The sequence below is a fragment of the Eleutherodactylus coqui genome, chromosome 11 (genome assembly GCF_035609145.1).
Source record: "Eleutherodactylus coqui strain aEleCoq1 chromosome 11, aEleCoq1.hap1, whole genome shotgun sequence".
NCBI classification, from domain to species: Eukaryota; Metazoa; Chordata; class Amphibia; order Anura; family Eleutherodactylidae; genus Eleutherodactylus; species Eleutherodactylus coqui.
In genome coordinates this window covers 4,175,160-4,200,511 of record NC_089847.1, presented here as the reverse complement: position 1 = coordinate 4,200,511, position 25,352 = coordinate 4,175,160, and the positions used below count along the sequence as shown (strand labels likewise).

The 25,352-nt window shown below is 48.6% G+C and overlaps 1 protein-coding gene across 1 annotated transcript in view; it reads left to right on the top strand.

Annotated features, from left to right (window-relative positions):
* The window catches only part of LOC136582691 (uncharacterized), a 65,338-nt gene extending 63,085 nt beyond the window's left edge, over window positions 1-2,253 (top strand). The window contains exon 11 of the mRNA XM_066583883.1: window positions 1,898-2,253. Coding sequence (XP_066439980.1) covers window positions 1,898-1,943 — 46 coding nt within the window. The 3' untranslated portion in view covers window positions 1,944-2,253. The remainder of the gene's footprint in view (window positions 1-1,897) is intronic.
* The last annotated feature ends 23,099 nt before the right edge of the window (window positions 2,254-25,352 follow it).

The following is a 25,352-nucleotide window of genomic DNA, read 5'->3' as shown; positions in this document are numbered from 1 at the left end:
GCAAGAATCCGCTCTTTTCTCACTGTGGACACGCTAAAAACCCTTACTGCTGCCCTCATCCACTCCCGGCTGGATTATTACAACTCGTTGCTGATCGCCCCCCCGCACCAGACTCTACCCTCTCCAGTCCATCCTGAATGCGGCAGCCAGGCTCATCTTCCTGTCCAGCCGCTACTCGGACGCCTCTGCCCTGTGCCGGTCACTGCACTGGCTGCCCGTTAAATACAGAATTCAATTTAAATTCACTCCATTTATTTTCATTCAGCCTTCTTTCCTTCATTCTTTTATTACTCTTTTACCTTCTTCCTGTCATTCTTCTTCTATTTTAAATCCTCTTATTCCATAGCTTTCATTTGTCCTTCTTTTTATCCTGCTTTTTCATTTCCTCCTCTTTCTCCTTCCATTTGTCCTTCTTCCTGTCCTTCTCCCTTCATTCCGCTTTCTGTTTCTTCTTTCTTTACTCCTTGTTCTTTTATTCATCCTTATTTCTCCTTCCATTCATTCTGCTCCTTTTATTCATCCTTTTTCTTTTTCATCTCCTTCCATTACCCCTTCTACTGTTTCTTACACTCATCTTTTTCCTTCCTTCCATGATTCTCCTTCCATTCACCCTTCTTCTCCTTCCTTTCAACCTCCTCCTTCTATTCCTCTTTCCCCTTCTCTCTCTACTCATCCCCCTCCTTCTATTCCATACACCCTCCTACCCTTCTGTTCATTATTCTTCCTCTGTTCATTCTTCTCCTTCCATTCATTCTTTTTCTTCTTCCTCCATTCATCCTTCACCTTCCATTCCTTCTTCTCTTCCCATTCCCCCTTTCCCTTCTTCTTCCTTTCATTCTTCTTTTCTTTCAAATCTTCTTATTTGGTCTCCTTAAAGGGGTTGTCCCGCGGCAGCAAGTGGGGTTATACACTTCTGTATGGCCATATTAATGCACTTTGTAATGTACATTGTGCATTAATTATGAGCCATACAGAAGTTATTCACTTACCTGCTCCGTTGCTGGCGTCCCCGTTGCCATGGATCCGTCTAATTTCGCTGTCTTCTGGCGTTTGTAGACGCGCTTGCGCTGTGCGGTCTTCTTCCTGGTGAATGGGGCCGCTCGTGCCGGAGAGCTGGTCATCGTAGCTCCGCCCCATCACGTGTGCCGATTCCAGCCAATCAGGAGGCTGGAATCGGCAATGGACCGCACAGAGCCCACGGTGCACCATGGGAGAAGACCCTCGGTGCATCGTGGGTGAAGATCCCGGCAGCCATCTTGGTGAAGGAAGAAGTAGGAAGAAGGAAGACGTCGCAGAGCGGGGATTCAGGTAAGTAATATAATTTTTTTTTTAACACATCCCTTGGGGTTGTTCTGCGCCGAACGGGGGGCCTATGGAAAAAAAAAACCGTTTCGGTGCGAGACAACCCCTTTAAATTACTCTCTCTCCTTCTCTTTATTTTTTTCCTTCCATTCTTCCTCCTAATTTTCCTTCCACTAATTCTTCTCCTTCTCCATTTCTTTCTATTCATCCTTCTCTTTCTATTCACCATCCTTCTACAACTATTTGTCCTTTTCCTTCTGTTCATCCTTGTCCTTCTCCTTCCAATTGTCCTGCATTTCCTACATTTCATCCTTCCATTCGTCTTTTGTCTTTCATTCCTTCTTCTCCTTTCATTCCTACTCCTATTTCTTCTTCTATTCAACCTTCTCTTTCCATTCTTCCTTCTTATTCTACTTCCATTCATCCTTATCATTATCCTTTCATTCCTTATTCTTCTCCTTCCATTCATCCTTTTCCTTCTCTTTCCATTCAATCTTTTCCTCTTCCATTCCTCTGCTAATTTCTTAGGGGATTTACTATGGTGAAATACATATAACTAATCCTGACTGATGCGTTTCTTCCACTTGCTCCACAGATATAACAACGCTGCCACCTCTGGTCACTGTTTGCATTGCAGCTGACAACAGATTTCTTCACACTAGCACCGATAACACTGCTGGCCTGGTGACCCCCTAACACTGGCTCAGGGACCATAAAACCTGCACATCTTTCTCAGAGGACTTTATAAGTCTGTTTTTATTTCTCTACTCATCCTGTTGTCATATCCTTACAAGTGCAAATTAATCACATCCATGTCTGTGCCTTGTCATAAGTATGTATATATATATATGTCTTCTCGAATCTATTTAATTATGCCTGACGAGGAGAGGTTGGAAAGCTCGCTGTAACATCATGTATTTTTGTAGTCATTAAAAGGTCTCATATCTACAAGATGACTCGGAGTCTCACTGGGAACAATCACATTTTTTTACGAGGGATACAATGATAACAGCGGGGGTGGGGGGGGCACTGTTGACTCTAGGTGGCTACATGTTACATTGCATTCATATTGACCCACTCAGGGGGTTCCCTCTGGAAGAGTCTATTGACTGCAACAAACTAACTGCCAGTGTTTTAGTGTTTTCCCGTTTTCAGCTCTTTTCTGTTTGATTCTAGCATTCTGGCTAAACAGAATAGCAATATGACTGGAGCCTCGGCTGCACTGATACATTGTAACAAACCTACAGGACGGGAGGGAGATGTGCGCCTAGTATAATGTAACTCTCCTTGTGACCTCATCAGCTTCATGAGCGATACATTTCATATAATTGCATTGACTTTCCATATCCGTGCTGCGCAGCCACCGCTGATAGCGTCCGGTGCTGCGCAGCCACCGCTGATAGCGTCCGGTGCTGCGCAGCCACCGCTGATAGCGTCCGGTGCTGCGCGCCATTTCTGATCTACTTTTTGTTTTATAATCTTACAGCCGTTCATACAGAATTTCTATACATTGTGCACCGGTGGAAAAACATGTAAAGCAGCAGATATGTCATTAAATGTGCACTTAGCTAGAGATCTAGTGATGTGTCATCTTGTATGGAGTCTGCACTGATCCACAGAGATACTAGCTTGCTACCTGCCACTTCGTCCGCATGGAATTTATATCTTTTGGCCCAGTATGGGGGACACAATTACCATTGGGGCTACTAATGGTGTCACTATTACTACTGGGGCCACTGTGGGGGGGGGGGGCACTATTACTCCTGAGCCACTATGGGGGTCACTATTACTACTGGGGCCACTGTGGGGGGGGGGCACTATTACCATTGGGGCTACCACTGGTGTCACTACGGTATTACTACTGGAGTTCTATTAATACTGGGGCCACTGTGGGAGTCAGTAATACTACTAGGCCCATTATGAGGGTTACTATTACCATTGGGGCTACTAATGGTGTCACTATTACACCTGGGCCACTATGGGGGTCACTATTACCATTGGGGCTACTAATAGTGTCACTATTACTCCTGGGCCACTATGGGGGTCACTATTACTCCTGGGCCACTATGAGGGTCACTATTACCATTGGGGCTACTAATAGTGTCACTATTACTACTGGGGCCACTAAGAAGGTCACTTTTACTACTGGGGCCACTAAGGAAGTCACTTTTACTACTGGGGCCACTAAGGAGGTCACTTTTACTACTGGGGCCACTAAGGAGGTCACTTTTACTACTGGGGCCACTAAGGAGGTCACTTTTACTACTGGGGCCACTAAGGAGGTCACTTTTACTACTGGGGCCACTAAGGAGGTCACTATTGCTACTGGGGCCACTGTGGGGGTGTGTGGGGGGGTCACTATTACCATTGGGGCTACCAGTGGTGTCACTACAGTATTACTACTGGAGTTCTATTAATACTGGGGCCACTGTGGGAGTCAGTAATACTACCAGGCCCATTATGGGGGGTTACTATTACCATTGGGGCTACTAATGGTGTCACTATTACTACTGGGGCCACTAAGGAGGTCACTATTACTACTGGGACCTATAGCAGGGTCACTGTTACTATTGGGGCCACTGATGGGGGCACACCTACTAGTTGAGGCCACTAGAATAATGGGGTTAAAAACATACATTTGATAAGCCACGCCCTCTTTTACCTTGGCCAGTATTTTTTGTGACAAAGAGAAAACCACATAAACGGACAACTCATATACTTTTTTCTCGAATTCCAAATGGGTCAGGGGGACCCCGTTCTTCTAATGTATGAGTGAACCAGAGATGGCCTCCTCCATGGAGTGCTGATGGGGGGAGAAGGGGACCACGTTTTCCTGATATATACTGGTTTCACTCCCAGGACTCCCACCAATACTTCGATATGACATAAATGTCTAATTGTTATTACCCCTCTAAGTGTTATTGTGGCCCTAGGCGCCGGTTCAGTATGTCACTGTGGCCCTTGAACCAGATAACATTGTGCCCCCATGGTCTACAGTCATCAGCCAGGTACAGGCTGTTTTTGTGATCTGTATTCCGCAGTCTGGATCTTCCATCCACTCCATTCATAGTAACATAGTATATGACATCCATCCAGTTCAGCCTGTTACCCCCAATGTGGATCCAGAGGAAGGCAAAAACCCCAATGAGGTAGAAGCTAATTTTCACCATTTTAGGGGAAAAGGTTCCTTCCTGACTCCAATCTGCCAATCAAAATAATCCCCGGATCACCAACCCTCCTGAGTAATCAGTGATATAACACGCAATATTGTAATGCTCACGTAAGGTGTCCAGGCGCCTCAAGTGACTGAGTTACATGCTCCGCCCCCTGATCATATGACGGTGATGTCATAACAGGTTCTGTACTGATTACAGGCAGACTACATCCCCTGCTGCCTCAGTTGCTATAGAATACCAACAAACACCTAGCCGGACAGCAGCCATGTGCTTGTAGGACCTGTGATGACATCACCATCATGTGATTGGGGGCGGAGCATGTAACTCACTCATGGACGGACAGGTGGTCGTTAATATTTTGACGGAATAAGTTGGCGCTATACAAATAAAGATTATTATTATTATTATTATTGATGGGGGAGATCTCTGTACTGACCCCTGATATATTATGCATAGTTATTAGAGCGCCCCCTTGTTACAGTCCTTGTTACAGTGTTGGGTATAATAGATGATGGGAGAGATCCCTGTACTGACCTCTGATATATCTATACATAGTTATTAGAGCGCCCCCTTGTTACAGTGTTGGGTATAATAGATGATGGGAGAGATCTCTGTACTGACCTCTGATATATCTATACATAGTTATTAGAGCGCCCCCTTGTTACAGTCCTGGGTATAATAGATGATGGGGGAGATCTCTATACTGACGCCTGATATATCTATACATAGTTATTAGAGCACCCCCTTGTTACAGTGTTGGGTATAATAGATGATAGGAGAGATCTCTGTACTGACCCCTGATATATCTATACATAGTTATTAGAGCGCCCCCTTGTTACAGTCCTGGGTATAACAGATGATGGGAGAGATCTCTGTACTGACCCCTGATATATTATGCATAGTTATTAGAGCGCCCTCTTGTTACAGTGCTGGGTATAATAGGTGATGGAAGAGATCTCTGTATTGTCCCCTAATATATCTATACATAGTTATTAGAGCGCCCCCTTGTTACAGTCCGGGGTATAATAGATGATGTGAGAGATCTCTGTACTGACATCTGATATATCTATACATAGTTATTAGAGCGCCCCCTTGTTACAGTCCTGGGTATAACAGATGATGGGAGAGATCTCTGTACTGACCCCTGATATATTATGCATAGTTATTAGAGCGCCCTCTTGTTACAGTGTTGGGTATAATAGATGATGGAAGAGATCTCTGTATTGTCCCCTAATATATCTATACATAGTTATTAGAGCACCCCCTTGTTACAGTCCTGGGTATAATAGATGATGGGAGAGATCTCTGTACTAACCCCTGATATATTGTACATAGTTATTAGAGCGCCCCCTTGTTACAGTCCTGGGTATAATAGATGATGGGAGAGATCTCTGTACTGACCCCTGATATATTGTACATAGTTATTAGAGCGCCCCCTTGTTACAGTCCTGGGTATAATAGATGATGGGAGAGATCTCTGTACTAACCCCTGATATATTATACATAGTTATTAGAGCGCCCCCTTGTTACAGTCCTAGGTATAATAGATGATGGGGGAGATCTCTGTACCGACCCCTGATATATTATACATAGTTATTAGAGCGCCCCCTTGTTACAGTCCTGGGTATAATAGATGATGGGAGAGATCTCTGTACTGACCCCTGATATATTATACATAGTTATTAGAGCACCCCCTTGTTACAGTCCGGGGTATAATAGATGATGGGAGAGATCTCTGTACTGACCCCTGATATATTATACATAGTTATTAGAGCGACCCCTTGTTACAGTCCTGGGTATAATAGATGATGGGAGAGATCTCTGTACTGACCTCTGATATATTATACATAGTTATTAGAGCGCCCCCTTGTTACAGTCCTGGGTATAATAGATGATGGGAGGGATCTCTGTACCGACCCCTGATATATTATACATAGTTATTAGAGCGACCCCTTGTTACAGTCCTGGGTATAATAGATGATGGGAGAGATCTCTGTACTGACCCCTGATATATTATACATAGTTATTAGAGCGCCCCCTTGTTACAGTCCTGGGTATAGTAGATGATGGGAGAGATCTCTGTACTGACCCCTGATATATTATACATAGTTATTAGAGCGCCCCCTTGTTACAGTCCTGGGTATAATAGATGATGGGAGGGATCTCTGTACTGACCTCATATATTATACATAGTTATTAGAGCGCCCCCTTGTTACAGTCCGGGGTATAATAGATGATGGCAGAGATCTCTGTACTGACCCCTGATATATCTATACATAGTTATTAGAGTGCCCCCTTGTTACAGTCCTGGGTATAGTAGATGATGGGAGAGATCTCTGTACTGACCCCTGATATATTATACATAGTTATTAGAGCGCCCCCTTGTTACAGTCCTGGGTATAATAGATGATGGGAGGGATCTCTGTACTGACCTCATATATTATACATAGTTATTAGAGCGCCCCCTTGTTACAGTCCTGGGTATAACAGATGATGGGAGAGATCTCTGTACTGACCCCTGCTATATTATACCTCTCTGGGTATTGTAGTCCGCCCATTCCATTTATTACTTTAGTTGCCCCCTTTACACCCGCTCAAGCTCTGATATGTCCTTCCTGACTCCCGGTGCCCAAAACTGTCCCCAATATTCCATGTGTGGTCTGACCAGTGACTTGTAGAGAGGAAGAACAATGCTCTCATCATGCACCCCTAGAACTCTTCTGATGCCCCCATAATCCTATCTGCCTTTGCAGCAGCTGCCTGACACTGGGTGCTCCAGTTAATCTTACAGTTATAATCCCCCCAGTCCTTCTCCCTGTCGGGGTCCCCAGTGGTTTCCCATTAGTGTGTAATGGTGACATGTATCTCCCGCCCGCGTGCAGAACCTCACATGTATCAGCGTTACCCCTCAGCGGACACTTTTCTGGTCGACCTCCAACCTTAGGCTGATTTCACACGACCGTGGAATCCGCGTGTGATTTCTGCATTGCGAGAAGCACAAATCTCGCATGAATATGAACGGCATTCTTTTTATTGGGGTCATATACATGAGCGATTCTTTCCCCCGCATTGCGGTGTCCCATCTGTGAGCGATCTCTTGGAACACATGGCGCGGCGAGCGAGGCGCACACGAGTGCGATGCCAGGTGTCTGATTGACAACAATGGGAAACGCTTGCCAATCCTCCGGCGCGGCTTTCAATAACCAAAGTGATATCTGTTTAAAAAGCGCCTCATATCCGCCGGTGCATCGGATGTGCGTGAGCGCGATATTGGGACGAGTTCACGGCCATTTGTAGGAAGTCTTATTCAAATCTATTTGCAACAATATACACATCTATATGGACCGTATAATCTCTATATGGGCCTGTATACACATCTATATGGACCGTATACAGCGCTATATGGGCCCGTATACACATCTATATGGACCGTATACAGCTCTATATGGGCCCGTATACACATCTATATGGGCCTGTATACACATCTATATGGACTGTATATGCTCTATATGGGCCCGTATACACATCTATATGGACTGTATAAGCTCTATATGGGCCCGTATACACATCTATATGGACCGTATTCAGCGCTATATGGGCCCGTATGCACATCTATATGGACTGTATAAGCTCTATATGGGCCCCTATACACATATATATGGACCGTATACAGCTCTATATGGGCCTGTATACACATCTATATGGACCGTATAAGCTCTATATGGGCCCGTATGCACATCTATATGGACTGTATAATCTCTATGTGGGCCCGTATACACATCTATATGGACCGTATAAGCTCTATATGGGCCTGTATACACATCTATATGGACCGTATAAGCTCTATATGGGCCCGTATACACATCTATATGGACCGTATACAGCTCTATATGGGCCTGTATACACATCTATATGGACCGTATACAGCTCTATATGGACCGTATACACATCTATATGGACCGTATAAGCTCTATATGGGCCCGTATGCACATCTATATGGACCGTATAAGCTCTATATGGGCCTGTATACACATCTATATGGACCGTATAAGCTCTATATGGGCCTGTATACACATCTATATGGACCGTATACAGCTCTATATGGGCCTGTATACACATCTATATGGACCGTATACAGCTCTATATGGACCGTATACACATCTATATGGACCGTATAAGCTCTATATGGGCCCGTATGCACATCTATATGGACCGTATAAGCTCTATATGGGCCTGTATACACATCTATATGGACCGTATAAGCTCTATATGGGCCTGTATACACATCTATATGGACCGTATACAGCTCTATATGGGCCTGTATACACATCTATATGGACCGTATACAGCTCTATATGGACCGTATACACATCTATATGGACCGTATAAGCTCTATATGGACCGTATACACATCTATATGGACCGTATACAGCTCTATATGGACCGTATGCATATACGCTTTTCAATAGCGGCGTTAGACTGCGATTTTGAGCAGCGTTTTCGACCACATTTCACAGCGTTTTTTTAACGCACCTGATCATTAAAAAGCGCCTAAACGCACAAAAATCACCGCTAATCTGCGAAGCCGCATTGAAGCCAATGGAGGAGTTGTGCAGCACTTATGGTTGTGATCCAAACGCCGCGGTAAAGACGGTAAAAAGCGCTGTGTGTGGGAGTGTCCTTAGACTAAGGCCGGCGGATCTGCAGGTGGGAGTCTGCGGTGGAGTCCGGCAGCCCTGCTTACGCCTGCGTTGCGGATCACCGCGGCGGCTCGCCGTCAGTCATGCGCAGTACAAATTTTAAAAAATGATCTCGGTTTAGCTGAAGCTGTCGCTAGGTGATGACGAGGTGCCCGCCGCCCACCCGCAATGTCAGGGGGAGCGGTCGCGGGTCGGACGGGTTCCGTTGACGTCCGTGCGGATTCTGCTGAAAAATAGAACATGCTGCAATTTTAAATCCATTTGCGGAAATCGCAGTTGCGGTCCGCTCGTGTGCGCAGATGTGCCAATGTGTGCGCATACTTCGGATCGTCCGCGCGGGAGGATTGGGGAGTCCGCAATGGAAATCTGCCCGTGTGCAGCTGGCCTCACCAGGCTGCAGCTCCCAGCTGCGAAGCGCCAATCCAGTGGACCCGCCCCATCTCTATAGAGTCCTTATATATAAGAAGCAGCCGTGCGTCACGTTTCATAGCCCTGCCCTGACAGCGAGACCACCGGACCACCAGGACCCCAGAGATCCAGGCCACATAATGCCGATCATCCTGAGCCTCCTGGTTCATTGATGGAATATCAGAACTGCAGGCCGCTGCTACTCAGGGTGCATAGAAAGCTGGGTGGACGGTCCGTGGCTGCAGGTGCTGCAATGGTGGCCATTAACGGCTGTCACCCCGCTGTGGTACCCTAGTATACACAATGAGATTATTTGCAGGACATCGCTCCAGGCTGCAGAGCATTGCACTAGTCTGCAGGACATTACTCCAGGCTGCAGGACATCGCTCCAGGCTGCAGAGCATTGCACTAATCTGCAGGACATTACTCCAGGCTGCAGGACATTACTTCAGGCTGCAGGACATCGCTCCAGGCTGCAGAGCAGTGCACTAGTCTGCAGGACATTACTCCAAGCTGCAGGACATAGCTCCAGGCTGCAGAGCATTGCACTAGTCTGCAGGACATTACTTCAGGCTGCAGGACATCGCTCCAGGCTGCAGAGCATTGCACTAGTCTGCAGGACATTACTCCAGGCTGCAGGACATCGCTCCAGGCTGCAGAGCAGTGCACTAGTCTGCAGGACATTACTCCAGGCTGCAGGACATTACTTCAGGCTGCAGGACATTACTTCAGGCTGCAGGACATCGCTCCAGGCTGCAGGACATTACTTCAGGCTGCAGGACATCGCTCCAGGCTGCAGAGCATTGCACTAGTCTGCAGGACATTACTCCAGGCTGCAGGACATCGCTCCAGGCTGCAGAGCAGTGCACTAGTCTGCAGGACATTACTCCAGGCTGCAGGACATTACTTCAGGCTGCAGGACATTACTTCAGGCTGCAGGACATCGCTCCAGGCTGCAGGACATTACTCCAGGCTGCAGGACATCGCTCCAGGCTGCAGAGCATCGCTCCAGGCTGCAGCATATTGCACGGTGCTGTTCCATTACTGTTTGCACAATGAATTCTTCCTGAGGTGAGACAATATTTTCCCCCAAATACCAGCAGTCGCCATGGTAACTATCAGCAGCGTGCCCACCGCGACCCCCGTACATCCCGTTATCAGCGCGCACAGAGGGTCCTGTTTGTGCTGCAGGTCCTTGTCGGATCGGCATCACTGCATCATTATACCTTTATAATCAGCTCCGCCGGACTCCTTCCTGTTATGAGTCGCAGCCAAACAGATGAATCACCAACGAATGACCCCCGGGGGACAGAACAGCGAGAGACCGGACGGAGCGCGAACCACAAAAAGAACATGGCGGCCATCACTAGCGCCCCCTGATGACCGTACATTGTATTGCCCGTCAGTGCAGCCCGACATATAATGGGACGCCGACCCAATACCCCTGCAGCGCCACCTATCTGCATATTACCCAGAGGAGCCTGCACGGCCTCATAAGTCTGCCCACTCTCCTTCTAGGTGTCTCCCTAAGATAGCGTCCCTCACATTAGTCCCACGCAGCGCGGCCAGTGGATAAACCGCCGTAAATCCTCGTAAGGGCGAATGTACGCTGGCGGATTTGTATTGCGGAATCTGGAGCTGGCGACCGCCACAGCATGCAATACAAAAGTGATTCTTCATGCACACGAGCGGAAACCAATTACACTTTCCGCTCGCGGATGAAAAATAGCAGCATGCTCCATTTTCCTGCGGATTCTGTACAGATGGCCTCCATTGAAGTCAATAGAAGCCGCCCGACTCGCGGCCCGTATGCAATAGACCCTGCGGGCGGGCGTGGATTCCGCAGGAATTTAGAAAAATATCTGTTCTGCGCATGCCTGATGGCGAGCCGTGCGGACCATCCGCAGTACAGAAGAGAGGACAATACAGGTCTGCGCGGACGCCGGCTGGGCACAGGGTCGGATCCCGCTGCGGGCTCTGGCATCCGTGCACAGCCGGCCTCAACCACACTCAGCGCAGGATGTGATTCTGCCCTGGAAATCCGTGTGCCAACGCTGCGGCGTGCGAGCTCCTCACTGCGTCTGCGCTGGAAGTGTATATGAGGCGGCGCTGAACCTCCTCACCAGTCAGGACCCTGCGGGAGCCAAGTCTGGCTGCACACGGGTGATCCGGGCATGTGGGAGCCTGCAGCTGAATCCGGCTGTGACCCCGGCCGGCGACCCCGCGTACCTGGTCTTGTCGGACGCTCGCCGTTGCTCATGCCCAGTACAGATATTTTTTTTAAATATCTGTTCTTCCCGCACGGTCTCTAGGCGATGCCGCGGGCACCCATGGCATATCCGTAAGTGGATGGACTGCGGGTCGGACGGCCTCCATTGACTTGCAGCTATTTTTCCTCCACTCGTGGAAATCGCAATTCGTTTCTGCGTTCGTGTGCAGCCGGCAAAAAAATGACAAGTAAACGAGAAGCGAGCGATTATTGTGCATCTTCACTCACTTAAATGAATAGTCCGGTGTAAGCGGCCCTTCTGTCAGAGCGCCTTCATCTATACCCTCCGCCTGCTGAGTCACTACCCTGAGATGATCGGTATGTACCCGAATATATATGCACCCCCCTACATGTTACTATATGTACCCCCTACATGTTACTATATGTACCCCCTACATGTACTATATGTCAGCTCCTGGGGATGATGAGAGTGCTGTGGAATATGAGGTTACTATGGAGATAGCACATAACGGTCGGACCCCGTCCCGTGGAAGCCATGAGGACCCCCCACACCTGGCCATGGCCGCCACACATCAGCTCAGATGGAGGGAGGAGAGCCGCGTCCGGCTGCGTTCTGCGATGTGATTATTTGGTCAGTGTCTCCCAACAAGCAGATGTCTGACGGGCGGATGATGGCAGACAAGGCTGCGGAGCTGGAGGTGATGAGAGAGACCCTCAACGTGACAGGCCGGGCGCACAAAGGTCAGCGCCAAGGAAAAATAAACATGGCTGACGGAATGATGACAGCTACAAGGAGGGTCGGGGTAATATAAATGGGCGCAGGTAACTATGGATCCGCCGTACGCAGCAGCACGTGATGGCGGTGATACTGCTGACACCACACGTAACGGCGGCTCGTCCAACGTGTCGCTGTCATCCAACCATCGAATCCCACCACAGCAAATACCTCCGCAGCGACAAACATGCCGGTAATGACCGAGCGCCATTTGGAGGGCAGGCCGTAAAAGTCACCAAGGACTCTCAGACTGGATGCAACTGTAACAAACCCTCAGCTGTGAGGGCAGGATGGGATCAGGACGGGTTTTCAGCCTCGGGATGTGATAAAAGTCCACGTCAACCAGCAGAGATCTTGAAAATGGCGAGAAATCGAAACACAGACTGGAGGGGCCCATATTGAAAATCCAAACGGCTGTTCGCCACCTACATGGCCAGTAGGGCCCGGCGCGCTCCCCATGCAGACTCACCGCGGATTTACGCATCCAACCAATGGGACCAGCTGGTGATTTTTTCTGCGTCCGTAAATGCGCAGTGAATCCGCAATATAGGCGCTAAGAAAACGGAAAAAGCATTAAAATATGTTGCAAAAACGCTCAAAACCGTCCGTAAATCTGCTGTGAACTGAGCGTGCGTCCGTCCGCGCAAACGAGCGCTAAACCATATTAATTACTGCTTTCTCTTTGTGTAAATGAACTTTCTGAACTGACCCCGGAATCTACGCTGCCCGCCGCTGAAATCGCAGCTTCACAGCATCCTGAGCGCAATACGTTGTGTAATTTGGAAAAAACCCCAAAGCTGCTGATTCTGCACTTCTAATGAGTCGCGCTGGACGCGGCCCAAGACTAACAGTGAAGAAAAGCAGAGCTGCCAACTGAGCGAGAAGGAGGGGGGGCAGCGACGAGCGACCGTGACATGTGACACGCCGCTGCGCACTCATATTAACACTCCACAGATCTCCACATAATATTCAGTGACTGGGAATCCTAATTCAGAACTTTTACTCCAGTCACACCCAGAGCTGCACCAACGCTGTGACCAGATTTTCACAGTGTATTCCACGCATCGGGTTCTGCATGCAGAATACACTGTACCCATCCGCCATGGCTCCCGTGCTGCCGATCATACATAATGCGTGAAATACGTGCTGCGTGTTCTTTCATGGCGTGGATTACTCATGTATACACGCCAAGATACTGCATGACAATTAACGGTCGCAGCGAATTACGCTCGTGTGCAGCCGGCCCATGAGGAATAGTGACAAGAAGTTCTTTTTCAAGATTTCTAGTTTCAAGATCTCTGCTTGGTGTCAGTGAATGGAAACATTCATGGGCTGAAAAGCAGTCCTGACTTAAGGCTGGGTTCACATGGGGCGGATTTGCCACGATTTTGCTGCTTTTTTTTCCAATGCGGCAAAACCGCTTCAAAGGCTATTTTTGTCTTGCGGATTTTGTTGCATATTTTCGACGCCTTTTTCGGCACGGAAAATCCACAAGTCTTTTTTTCTGCAGCGTATTTTAGTGCGGATTTTGCTGCGTCCATCGAGGTCTATGGACAAAAAAGCGCTGTGGAAAAGTGCAAAGAATTGACATGCTGCGTCTTCCAAAACCGCGCTGCAGCTGCATTTCTGAATCCGTCCTGTGGGAACAGCTTTTTTTCCAAACACATTTGCACTGAAAATGCTGCGGTTTTTCCGCGGTGTGGATATGCAACGTGAAACCGCAGCAAAACCGCGGCAAATCCGCCCCATGTGAACCCAGTCTAATACATCTCACAGCTGGTGGTTTGTTACAATGTATCCAGTCTACACAATCTTCTGTGACTCCAGACTGATACATGTTACCTGCATTAATACATTGTAGCAGACTATCAGGACAGGAGAGAAATGTCGGCTGCTGACTTGTATGCCTCACTGAGGACGGCCTGCACTGGATACATTGTAACAAACCCTCCACTGTGAGAAGTATCCTACAGGTCCATACCATTCTGTTCTATTGTCTGCAAGCTGAACACAATGGCGCTCCTCTTCAGGACATAGAGGAGAGTGAGACAGTTAGCAAGAGCACAGTGAGGCCATTCCTGCTGCTGGTTCATGCCACCATACCACCCTGGTAGCAGGACAATCAGGGCATACACACCCTCTGACCCATCCCTTTCAGAGCAGGAGGACCCTGGAGAAGAAGAATAGATCACTGAGAAGAAAAGGAATGGGCCATCATAGAGAAGATAGATGGACCATAGAAGTAGGATGGGTCACCGTGCAGAAGAAGGATGGGTCACCGTGGAGAAGATAGATGGACCATAGAAGTAGGATGGGTCACCGTGCAGAAGAAGGACGGGTCACCGTGGAGAAGATAGATGGACCATAGAAGTAGGATGGGTCACCGTGCAGAAGAAGGACGGGTCACCGTGGAGAAGATAGATGGACCATAGAAGTAGGATGGGTCACCGTGCAGAAGAAGAACGGGTCACCGTGGAGAAGATAGATGGACCATAGAAGTAGGATGGGTCACCGTGCAGAAGAAGGACGGGTCACCGTGGAGAAGATAGATGGACCATAGAAGTAGGATGGGTCACCGTGCAGAAGAAGGACGGGTCACCGTGGAGAAGATAGATGGACCATAGAAGTAGGATGGGTCACCGTGCAGAAGAAGGACGGGTCACCGTGGAGAAGATAGATGGACCATAGAAGTAGGATGGGTCACCATACTGAAGAATGTTGGTCTCCATGGCTCTATGGTATGTTAATACTTGGGGGTCATGTTTCTTGTGCCACCAATTGCGCCATTGTATCAAGCACACATCTATAGGTGCCGGCAGGTGATGTACAGCTCACAGATGTGTTCCACAGTCCGCAGTGACTCTCATCTCCATCCTCTTATCATTTCATCCTTTCAGGTCTCTGTAGATCATGCTGCAGTGTGAATTCTTCTGCTGGTGATGCTGCATTTCCCCACTAGGTGGCAGCATCTGACTCGCTGTACTTACAGTCACCCCGGATAACTTGCAGCGAGGGTTTGATACTTTGTATCAGATGATGTCACCTGGTGGATCTGGGGCTCCTGATCTGAGCCTCGCTGTGATCTGTCAGCCGCCTGATGAGATGATCAAAGGAAAGAAAGAAGGAATTCTCATCAGTTCCTTCATTTATGGAACAATTAAGCCGATGAGCTGATCCGGGCGCCTCAGTCTGTCTCCTCATTTACTGCATTGCTGATTTCACTTATTTTTCTGTTTACAGGACAATCTCCTGTTTAAGGTTGGAAACCATCAGCAAGCGGGATAAGCGTTGATGGTGAAGCTGTTATGGCTCTTTTATACAGGTTGACGGTCACTGCCCAAGAGCTGACGGCACGGCTAACGTCATCGGCGCTCATGCATTGCCTTTAGACTAAAAGATATTGCTGGCTTCTCGCTCTGCACTTCACCTTCTATGTATAGCGCTGAGTGGGGAGCGTTTACACGCAACAAGAAATCAGCGATGAACAACCAGGACTGACTAGTGAGGGATATATTCATGCGTTTACACTGACAGATTATTGCTCACATTAGTTCGTTTGAATGAATTTTAAATGATAATCGTTACGTGTAAATGGGCCATTACTGTGAGGGCCCATCCACACGGCCGTGTACGTCATGGGCGGCACGTATCCCCATTATAGCCTGTTAGATGGTCCATGTGAGAAACATATCCTCTGTGAGGGCGAGTTTATGGTATGTGACTCAAGTCACCATCTAGCCTTATGGCGACTGCTTGTAAATAGGCTGAGGCTCTGATTGGCTCATTAAAGTACTACAATTGCAGGTTTTCCCCTAATGAGCTGAGCACCGTCAGCAGCAGTTACCCAACTTGCTGATAGTTTCCAATTGAGTGAATAAAAGGTAAACTAGTAAAGGGAGATGATGAGTGTAGCATTGATGGCGGGTAAACAGGTAAATGGTCCCCTGGCTGATCACACTGGAGAATCATGGGTCCAATGTCACTGGAGTGAAGCTATAAGCTCATGCAGGACTTAAAGGGGTTTCCAGTTCTAAACTATAGATGGCCTGTCATTAGGATAGGCCTTTAATAGTAGATCAAGTGGAGGTCCTAGGACCCCTGCCAATCAGCTGTTCTTTGGACAAGGAAAGACTAGAAGCAATGGGATGAAACTGAAAGGGAGGAGACACAGATTAGATATTAGACAGTGAGGGGATCAATGAGTGGAACAGGTTGCCACGGGAGGTGGGGAGTTCTGCTTCAATGGAAGTCTTCAGAGGCGAACAGATATCTGTCTGGGATGATTTAGTGATCCTGCACTGAGCAGGGGGTTGGACCCGATGACCCTGGAGGTCCCTATGGTCCTGGAGGTCCCGATGACTCTACCAGTCAAGAATTCTAGCTCTGTTCTCACTGTAGTGGCCAGACTTGGTATTGCAGGCAGACATCCCATTCACTTGAATGTGTGCAATACTAATTCTGTCCACTACAGTGAGAACGAAGTTGTCGGCTTCCTGCAGAAATCAGCAAAGTACACGAAAACAGAGATCCAGAGAACAGCTGATTGTCGAGGCTCCCGGGTGGCAGATCCCTGCTAATCTACTATCCTGCTGATAGACCACCAATGGTTTACTACTGAACAACCCCTTTAAGTTGTGAACACCCATACACAATAATAGTTCTTCCATAGTTCCATTCACTACAGCTCATCCCCTACCTACACATAAACTTCTGCTCTTCCTGATCCATGAATAGAAATCTAGAATGTCAGTGAAGACTGGCATAGCAGTAGAGTAGGAGTAGTATGACATGACCCGTATACGGGTGGACAATAGTGCTTGACTCCCAGTATGTGCTGTATATAAGGGTGAGCTCAGGAACATCTGGATACAATGAGACGACTCGGGGGTGAGACTTTCGCACATGAATCCTCCGGGGGGCACTGTACATAGGAGGCGTCGGTTCTGCGGCGGCTCCGCTTTATTAGTCGCCTCACCTTCACTGTAATACTTCCAGACAGGGAGCAGTTGCTTTTCCTTTTGTAGATTTACAGCTGCGCTATACGACCGCGTCCCTTAATCCCCGAAAACGAGGCGAGTGACAGCGCAGTGGAGCGGCCTCATTTACTTCTGAGGATTTGGGGGATTACACGTCCGCGGCGGATTCCGTCACAGCTGCACAATCCTGGAGAAAACGTCTCATTATGCCAAATATTATTTCTCCTGCGTCTGAGCGTAAAACAACACGATAAGCCGAGCAGCTTAGCAGCACTTACCGCCGCCGACCCATAATCCTCTGGGGCGGTTTACTGCTTGATTGACAGCTCATATTTTTTGGGTGAATTGGGGATGAAGATGAAGCTCATGACTTGGTGCATCCAAACGTAGAGACCAACATGCTGCCCCTCCCCCTTTCCGTTTTCTGAAGCCTCTTCTTAGTTGTGTCTGTCTCTGGAAAAGGTCATTCCAGTTCCTGCGAGGGGTGTCATATGGCTTTCGGGGACCCCTCAGTGTGTAGTCTGCCTCTTGCTTTTGATATAGTGAGTGAAAAACAATATGGCAGTCTTTACCAATTATCACCCGACTTTATCAGAGTCCTGAATGGAATCTGTTGAGTAGCGCAGCGATATTTGGAGCAAACAGATATGTAGCGCAGATCCTGCAGATTTTGGGTCTTTTTCCTTTCCTTTAATTTTGGTAAATGTACATTTTCTATTTCTAGGTGAGCCGAGGGGGCGGGATCTTCCTGGTGTGATGTCAGAGCTGTGCTGTGTGCTCTGGGCCAATCAGCTGTCTCGTTGTGCTGCTCTTCCTCCCCTCTCACAGCATGCAGTTTTACACATTGAAGGAAAGCTCCTGCTGCAGCAGCATCTCCCTCTTACTCCCTTCCCTCTATCCTCTTCTCTCTTCTGTGTTCTCCTATTTTCTATTCTCCTCTCTCTTACCCTTTTCTTATGTCCTCTTCTCTCTCCTTTCTCTTTTCTCTCCGCTTCTTCTCCTCTTTTCCTCTCCTTTCTTGTCCTTCTTACTCTTCTCCTCTCCCTTCTCTCCTCTTCCTTCTCCTCTCCCATCTCCTCTTCCTTCTCCTCCCTTCTCCTCTCCCATCTCCTCTCCCTTCTCGTCTCCCATCTCCTCTCCCATCTCCTCTCCCTTCTCCTCTCCCATCTCCTCTCCCATCTCGTCTCTCATCTCCTCTCCTTTCTTGTCTCCCATCTCCTCTCCCTTCTCCTCTCCCATCTCCTCTCCCATCTCATCTCCCTTCTCCTCTCCCTTCTCCTCTCCCTTCTCCTCTCCCATCTCCTCTCCCATCTCCTCTCCCTTCTCGTCTCCCATCTCCTCTCCCTTCTCGTCTCCCATCTCTTCTCCCTTCTCGTCTCCCATCTCCTCTCCCTTCTCGTCTCCCATCTCCTCTCCCATCTCCTCTCCCTTCTCGTCTCCCTTCTCGTCTCCCATCTCCTCTCCCATCTCCTCTCCCTTCTCCTCCCTTCTTCTCTCCCATCTCCTCTCTCATCTCTTCTCTCCCATCTCCTCTCCCATCTCCTCTCCCTTCTCCTCCCTTCTTCTCTCCCATCTCCTCTCTCATCTCTTCTCTCCCTTCTCGTCTCCCATCTCGTCTCCCATCTCCTCTCCCTTCTCCTCCCTTCTTCTCTCCCATCTCCTCTCTCATCTCTTCTCTCCCATCTCCTCTCCCATCTCCTCTCCCATCTCCTCTCCCTTCTCCTCTCCCATCTCCTCTCCCTTCTCCTCTCCCATCTCCTCTCCCTTCTCCTCTCCCATCTCCTCTTCCTTCTCTCCTCTTCCTCTTCCTTCTCTCCTCTCTTCTCCTCTCTCCTCTTCTCTTCCTTCTCCTCTCCTCTCTCCTCTCCCAGTTCACATGCGAGCGAGACATACCCCTTCCTTGAATTAAAAGTCTATTAAACCTTATGTGGTCCAGATGTGTTCTTTTCCTCGTATTTGGCGCAGTGTTACACGCATCCTCTTACGTATTTGCGCACCTCCCATAGACTTCTATGGGGGCCTTTGCTGTGCAATACTTGGGAAGACAGAGCGGGTCCTATTTTTTTCTGCGCTCACTAAACACGCTCCTGGGGACGAACTCATTGAAATCAGTGGGTTCGGTTCTCGGTGTTTTGCGTGCGTATATTGTACACGTGCAAAAACATGTGCAGATATGGTCATGTGAAGATGAGGCGGTCCCTGTCCCGTAATAACATATTACATGGACCGCTGATGCCTGCAGTAAACGGCTAGTGACGGCTGCGCTGTATTGTGCTTTCATCGGCATTTTCTCCGCGTTTGTGTCGCAGTTGCGGCCTCGCTCTCGTGGGGCTTCAGATCTTCGGCATCTTTACATCCCATTGAATTTAATGGCAATCTGTGTTCATACGGCGCAGATTTTATAAGTCTGTATCGCAGAAAAAAGGGCCGACACGTCAATTCGCGAGGCGGTTTCCTTCGTGGATTCGTCCCATTGAAGGAGGCTAAACCACATGCAAATCTGCGCAAAATTCTGAAGCTAAAGCCCTGGGTTTCTGTGTGGGATATGGCGGCAGAAAAAAATCCATGACGGATCTGCCCTTCACGTGTCGTGCGAATGAGCCCTCAATGCACATCAGAGATGCGGTCTGAAAACCTCACGTGTTTCTGCAATGCGGTTTCCAGCCGATCGGTTGCTGCCGGCGAAGATATATATGTCACCTTTAGAGCAAAGAGACCCCAGAATTCTCCCCCCTGTTGGCAGAGCCTGGGTGTACCGGGTCGTTACTGGGTAATGACTACTCGTCCCAGGCAGTTGGGAGTAAAGGGTTAATTACAGTTTATTCAGTCAGCCTATGAGAGGGTTAATGCAGCGGTAATTGTCGCCGCGCTCCATGTTTCCGGTAAATGGTGAGGAGACGCCGTGTTTCTGCCATGTTTACTTTGGACATGACCAGATTACTAATTACTTCAGGTTGGAGCGGTGGGCGCACGCCGCCAAATCTCACACCTCCACTGACAAAATGCCATATCCTCTGTAAAGTTTTCCTAAAATGCCGCTGCCCGGCCGCCAAGTGACCAGGAAATGAGACGTTTTATTACCTTCTAATGGACATTGTGTCGTGGAGGAAGCGGCTCGGCCAAAACCAATGATTTACATAAAATGAAGCAACACAAACCACCTCGGAGGGCGCAGGTCGTGGCAGGGAGCTACAGGTGCCCGCTGCGCCCGTAGACTGCAGTGAGTCCAAAGGAGCGGGTGAGACACGGAGCGATATTAACTCCTCGCCGCTCGTGCTCTGCACCGACCATGTCCTAGGCTATGTTCACACGTGCGGAACCTTCAAAAATCGGATCATATCAACCCGTGTAGAAGGCCCTTAGCCCCTAGTGACCTGAACAGCCCATGGTTGGTTGTGAGAGTTACAGGTGACCAAATGTGTTCTAACGGATTGTCACCATCATCCTCCAACTCATCAATCATCATAATTGCCCAGCAGTATTCTCCAATCATTGATCGATGCTTCATCATTACTGATGAATCCTCCTCATCATCCATAACTCAGTCACTGCTGTCATTCATATCAGTCACTATCCATCAATCACCATCATCATGAATGGGTAGTCATCATCATCTCTATAAATATAGGAGTTGGTTGTCATTGTCAAAGCTGTCAGTCACTACTCATCAATCACTGTCAGACATCCCAATATTATCATCACATCTCCATCATCATCATCAAATCTCATTATCACTATCCAGTGATAATCATCAAACATCATGATTGTGTCACAATTTGGGCCTGATGACTTCTCTGGTTCCTGACTACTTTCTCATCTCCACTCCTGACCCTGGCTTGCTATACTGACCACCCTTCTGTGTGCCTGTTCTTAGTGCTGAAGTACATCACCTGCCCTGACCGGGACTGTCTGACTACGCTCCTGTTCACACCCTCAGGTACCCTGGCCTCTAGTAACATCAGCTGCCACATTACTGGGACCAGAGTATTGGCAAAGACCAAATCCCGACTAATGGGATTAAAGGGTTCAGAGCGGGTACCTCAGCCGCTGCCTCAGGATTTGGCCGAAGCCAAACCTGTCTGTGGTTTCTGGATCCAGTTCCGCTATGTCTAACAGATACCCATCAAGCATCTTCATTATCATCATCATTAAATGTCCTCATCGTCATCCCCTTCAGCTGTAATTACCAGCGTCAGATGTCATCATCATCACTATCATTACTATCCTTCATCATCATCACCAAGCGTCATCTATTATCATCACCATCATCAGCCTTCATATTGTCCATTGGACGCGGTTTCTGAAGCGTTTCCACCAGTCTCTTTATTTGTGTCCACAGTCAGTTCCCTCCCACTTGCCGTATAACAACATGTTATTTTCTACATCTCATCTTGTCGATGAAGCTTTGGAATCACTGGGTATAAAAGTGCGTCAGAGGTCAGAGCCCCGCCCCTCTGTGGCGCGGAGCGCAGGCTCCTCCCAGCTCTTCCCGCCTTGTACTTGAAACATCCAAATAAATGAGTTTAGTAAATAGGAAACGTTCCGGGTTATTCCTGAGTACGGGGGAAGGGCGATCTAGAACCTGCTGAAAAAAGCCTCAAAATGAAGCTTTTCCTGGCCCCCAGCGGAGGAGGCGCCGCGGCCAACATCACCATGTTCTGTTTGTTTAGTAGGAGTTTTCCATGGGCCTGGATGTGCCGCTCCATCTGTGACTGTAATGCGGCCCAGCTGGCTGCGCCCCAATGTTTCACCTTGTAAAGCCTCGGTCGTGACTCGAAACGCGCTTCTCATTGATTGCTGCTGGAGACCCCCATTAATGGAGAGAAGGAGGAAAAAATCCACGACTCCGTGTAATTCTCCAAAGAAACCAAATTAACTTCACAGCGTCCCCTAATCTCCCGGCCCGTCACCCTCTTTACGAGGTGCGTTCCACAGCCAGTGTAAATCCAGCCCTGTCAAAGGGGTCAGTGTTCTCCGCAGAGCCGAGGCGCAGGAGCCCTCTGATCTCGCGCGCCGCCGTCCTGCCAGGATCGCGCTCCACCTTTTGCTCCAGGATTATTTCTGGTCTATTTTTAACTTTCTTTTTTATGGTCAATTAATTTTTTTAAATATTTTACGATCAATTAAACTGTAGAAAAGGCGCAATCCAGAGTAGAAGGATCGCGGCGGCCGGAGCGCAGGGGCTTCTCCGCGGCTCATGTACGATGCGCGGGATTATGGATGGTCCTTTACATTATCCGTTCCTTGTAGTTTATGAAGTGTAAGATGTAAACATCAGCGGCTCCTTCTGGGCAGATCAAACAGTTCTAGCAACGCGGATTTAGAGGGGTGTTCAGTTTGGAGAACCTCTGTTCTAGTAGCCGGACCCCCAATAATGAACTGATTGCTCATCCTGATCTCCTCCTGCACTGGCTGCTCTTCATTTCCTCCTCCTGCCCCTCACTGGTCTTTCCTCAGGTCCTCCTTCTGGCCATCTCTCTGGTTGCTTCTCAACTCCTCTTCATCCTGTCTTCTGCCCTGTCTGTTCCCCCTCTTATTCTTCTCTTGGGTCCCCACCTGGTTGCTCATCATCAACTCCAGATCCTGGTTACATCTAATTTCCTCCTCTCAAAAATTGACCTTCTCGTTTTTCCGCCCTCCGCCAGCCGACTGTCCCCCCCAACATCTTCACATCTCCGTATCTGGCACCACCATAACCCCCCGGACGGCACGCCCGCTGCCTTGGGGTCACACTGGACTCAGACCTCTCCTTCACCCCTCACATCCAATCTCTGGCCCGAACATGCCACCTACACCTCAGGAAGATTGTAATAATCCGTCCGTTTCTCACCACGGACGCGCTAAAGACATTCGTGGTTGCCCTCATCCACTCTCGACTTGACTACTGCAACTCGCTGCTCATCGGCCCCCCGCACCAGATTCTCCAATCCATAGTAAATGCGGCAGCTAGGCTCATTTTCCTGGGCAGCCGCTTCTCAGATGCCCTTGCACTATGCCAGTCGTTGCATTGGCTGCCTATACACTACAGAACTCAATTACAACTGATCATCGTCACCCACAAAGCCCTCCATGATGCCGCACCACCATACATCACCTTCCTCCTGTCCATACATCACCCTAGCTGCGCATTTCATTCTGCCAACACAGTCAGACTAGATGTCCCCTTAATACAAATACTCGTCTCCAGGACTTCACCAGAGCAGCAACGACCCTCTGGAACGCTCTACCCCAAATATCTGGGCAATCCCTAATGCATAGAATTTCAGACTTGCCCTAAAGACTCACCTCTTCAAAGAAGCATAACAAATCTCCTAATTTAGTCCCCGCCCTCAAATGAGACCCTCCTGTAGACTCCTGCCCCACATCTCCTGTACCACCCCACCCCACCCTGATTGAGCCTCCCATGCATCAAAGATTATTATCCTGTCCCCCTCCATGGTTGCTGCTCATCTTATCTTCCTCTTAGGTTGAGGTTACTCCTTAACTTCTCCTCCTCCCTCCCTGGTTACTCAACATCTCCTCCTGCCATCCTTCCAGGTTGCCCCTCATGTCTTCCCTCCATGTTGCTCCTCATTTCCTCTTGCCCTCCTCCATGGTTGCTTCTCATCTCCTCCTCCTCGGTGCTTTCCTCCATTACTGCTCATGGCTGGCACCTTCACTACTCTCAGGTTGCCCCTCATCTTTTTCTGCCCTCCTGGTTGCTCTTCATTTCCTTGTTTCTTTTTGTCCCCCTCCCTAGTTGTTTCTCATCTCCTCCTGTCCCTCTCCCAGATTGACACCCATTCTCTTTTTCCCTGGTTGCTCCTTATCTCCTCCTGTTCCCACCCTGGTTTCTGCTCATTCCCTTTTGTTCTCTTCCCTGGTTGCTCCTTAACTCTTCCTCCTTGGCGTTTCCCCCATTACTGCTCCTCGCCAGCTCCTTCACCCCTTCCTGGTCCCGCCCACATTTCCTCCCAGGAGGAGCTTTGTGACAATCAGCCATGAAGGCTCCTCGTTCCTCTTGGATGTCGGGGAGTAAAGTATGTCCAGAGATTCGGCTCTGCAGGTAGAAGTTAACTACGAAACAAAACAATATGAAAGGGGGGGATGGAGTCGCGATTTTTCTGTACGACCGTCTCGCCAATAGTGATACAGATTGTGATTACATGATGGCCCCAGTGTTTGGCGCACACCACTTGGTTTCCAGGGTTTAGTTTGTGCCCCCCAGTGATGGTCCAGGCTCCCCTAGTCTCCCGCTTCGGTTACATCACTTCTCACAAATCTTACAGTCGCAACAAAATTGTTAGAAATGTCTGAGAATCGCTTGCGGCGCTGCCGACCGTCCTGCTGCAGGTAACGCTAATTACTGGGCGGTGGGGGGGGGGGGGGGGCTGAATGGAAACTTCTTCTTTAAGATGTTATTTTAATGGACTCCGAGCCTCGGCTTATAAAACGGAGTAATTACTGAACTCCTGGGGGATCCGCGAGACGAGCGGAACGCTAATGGCGTCTGTTTACTTTTCGCATTCATTAATTTTCTAGATTTCCCTTCAGTATCTGCAGCTTAGACTCCAGATCCTGAGCGAGGAAGAGGAATCCCGGATGAGCGGACCGAGCGTCTGATTCCCGCATAAACCTGCGCAGACACGGACGGATTTACTCTGTTTATCTTCCCATCGCCGATAAAACCAGCGAAGCCTCGAGATTCTACAGCTAATAAGAAAATGTCTTAAGATGTAACAGGTGAAATCTTCACACGATGTTCTATTACTTTGTAAGTAGTTTGGTTATACTCCAGTCACATCC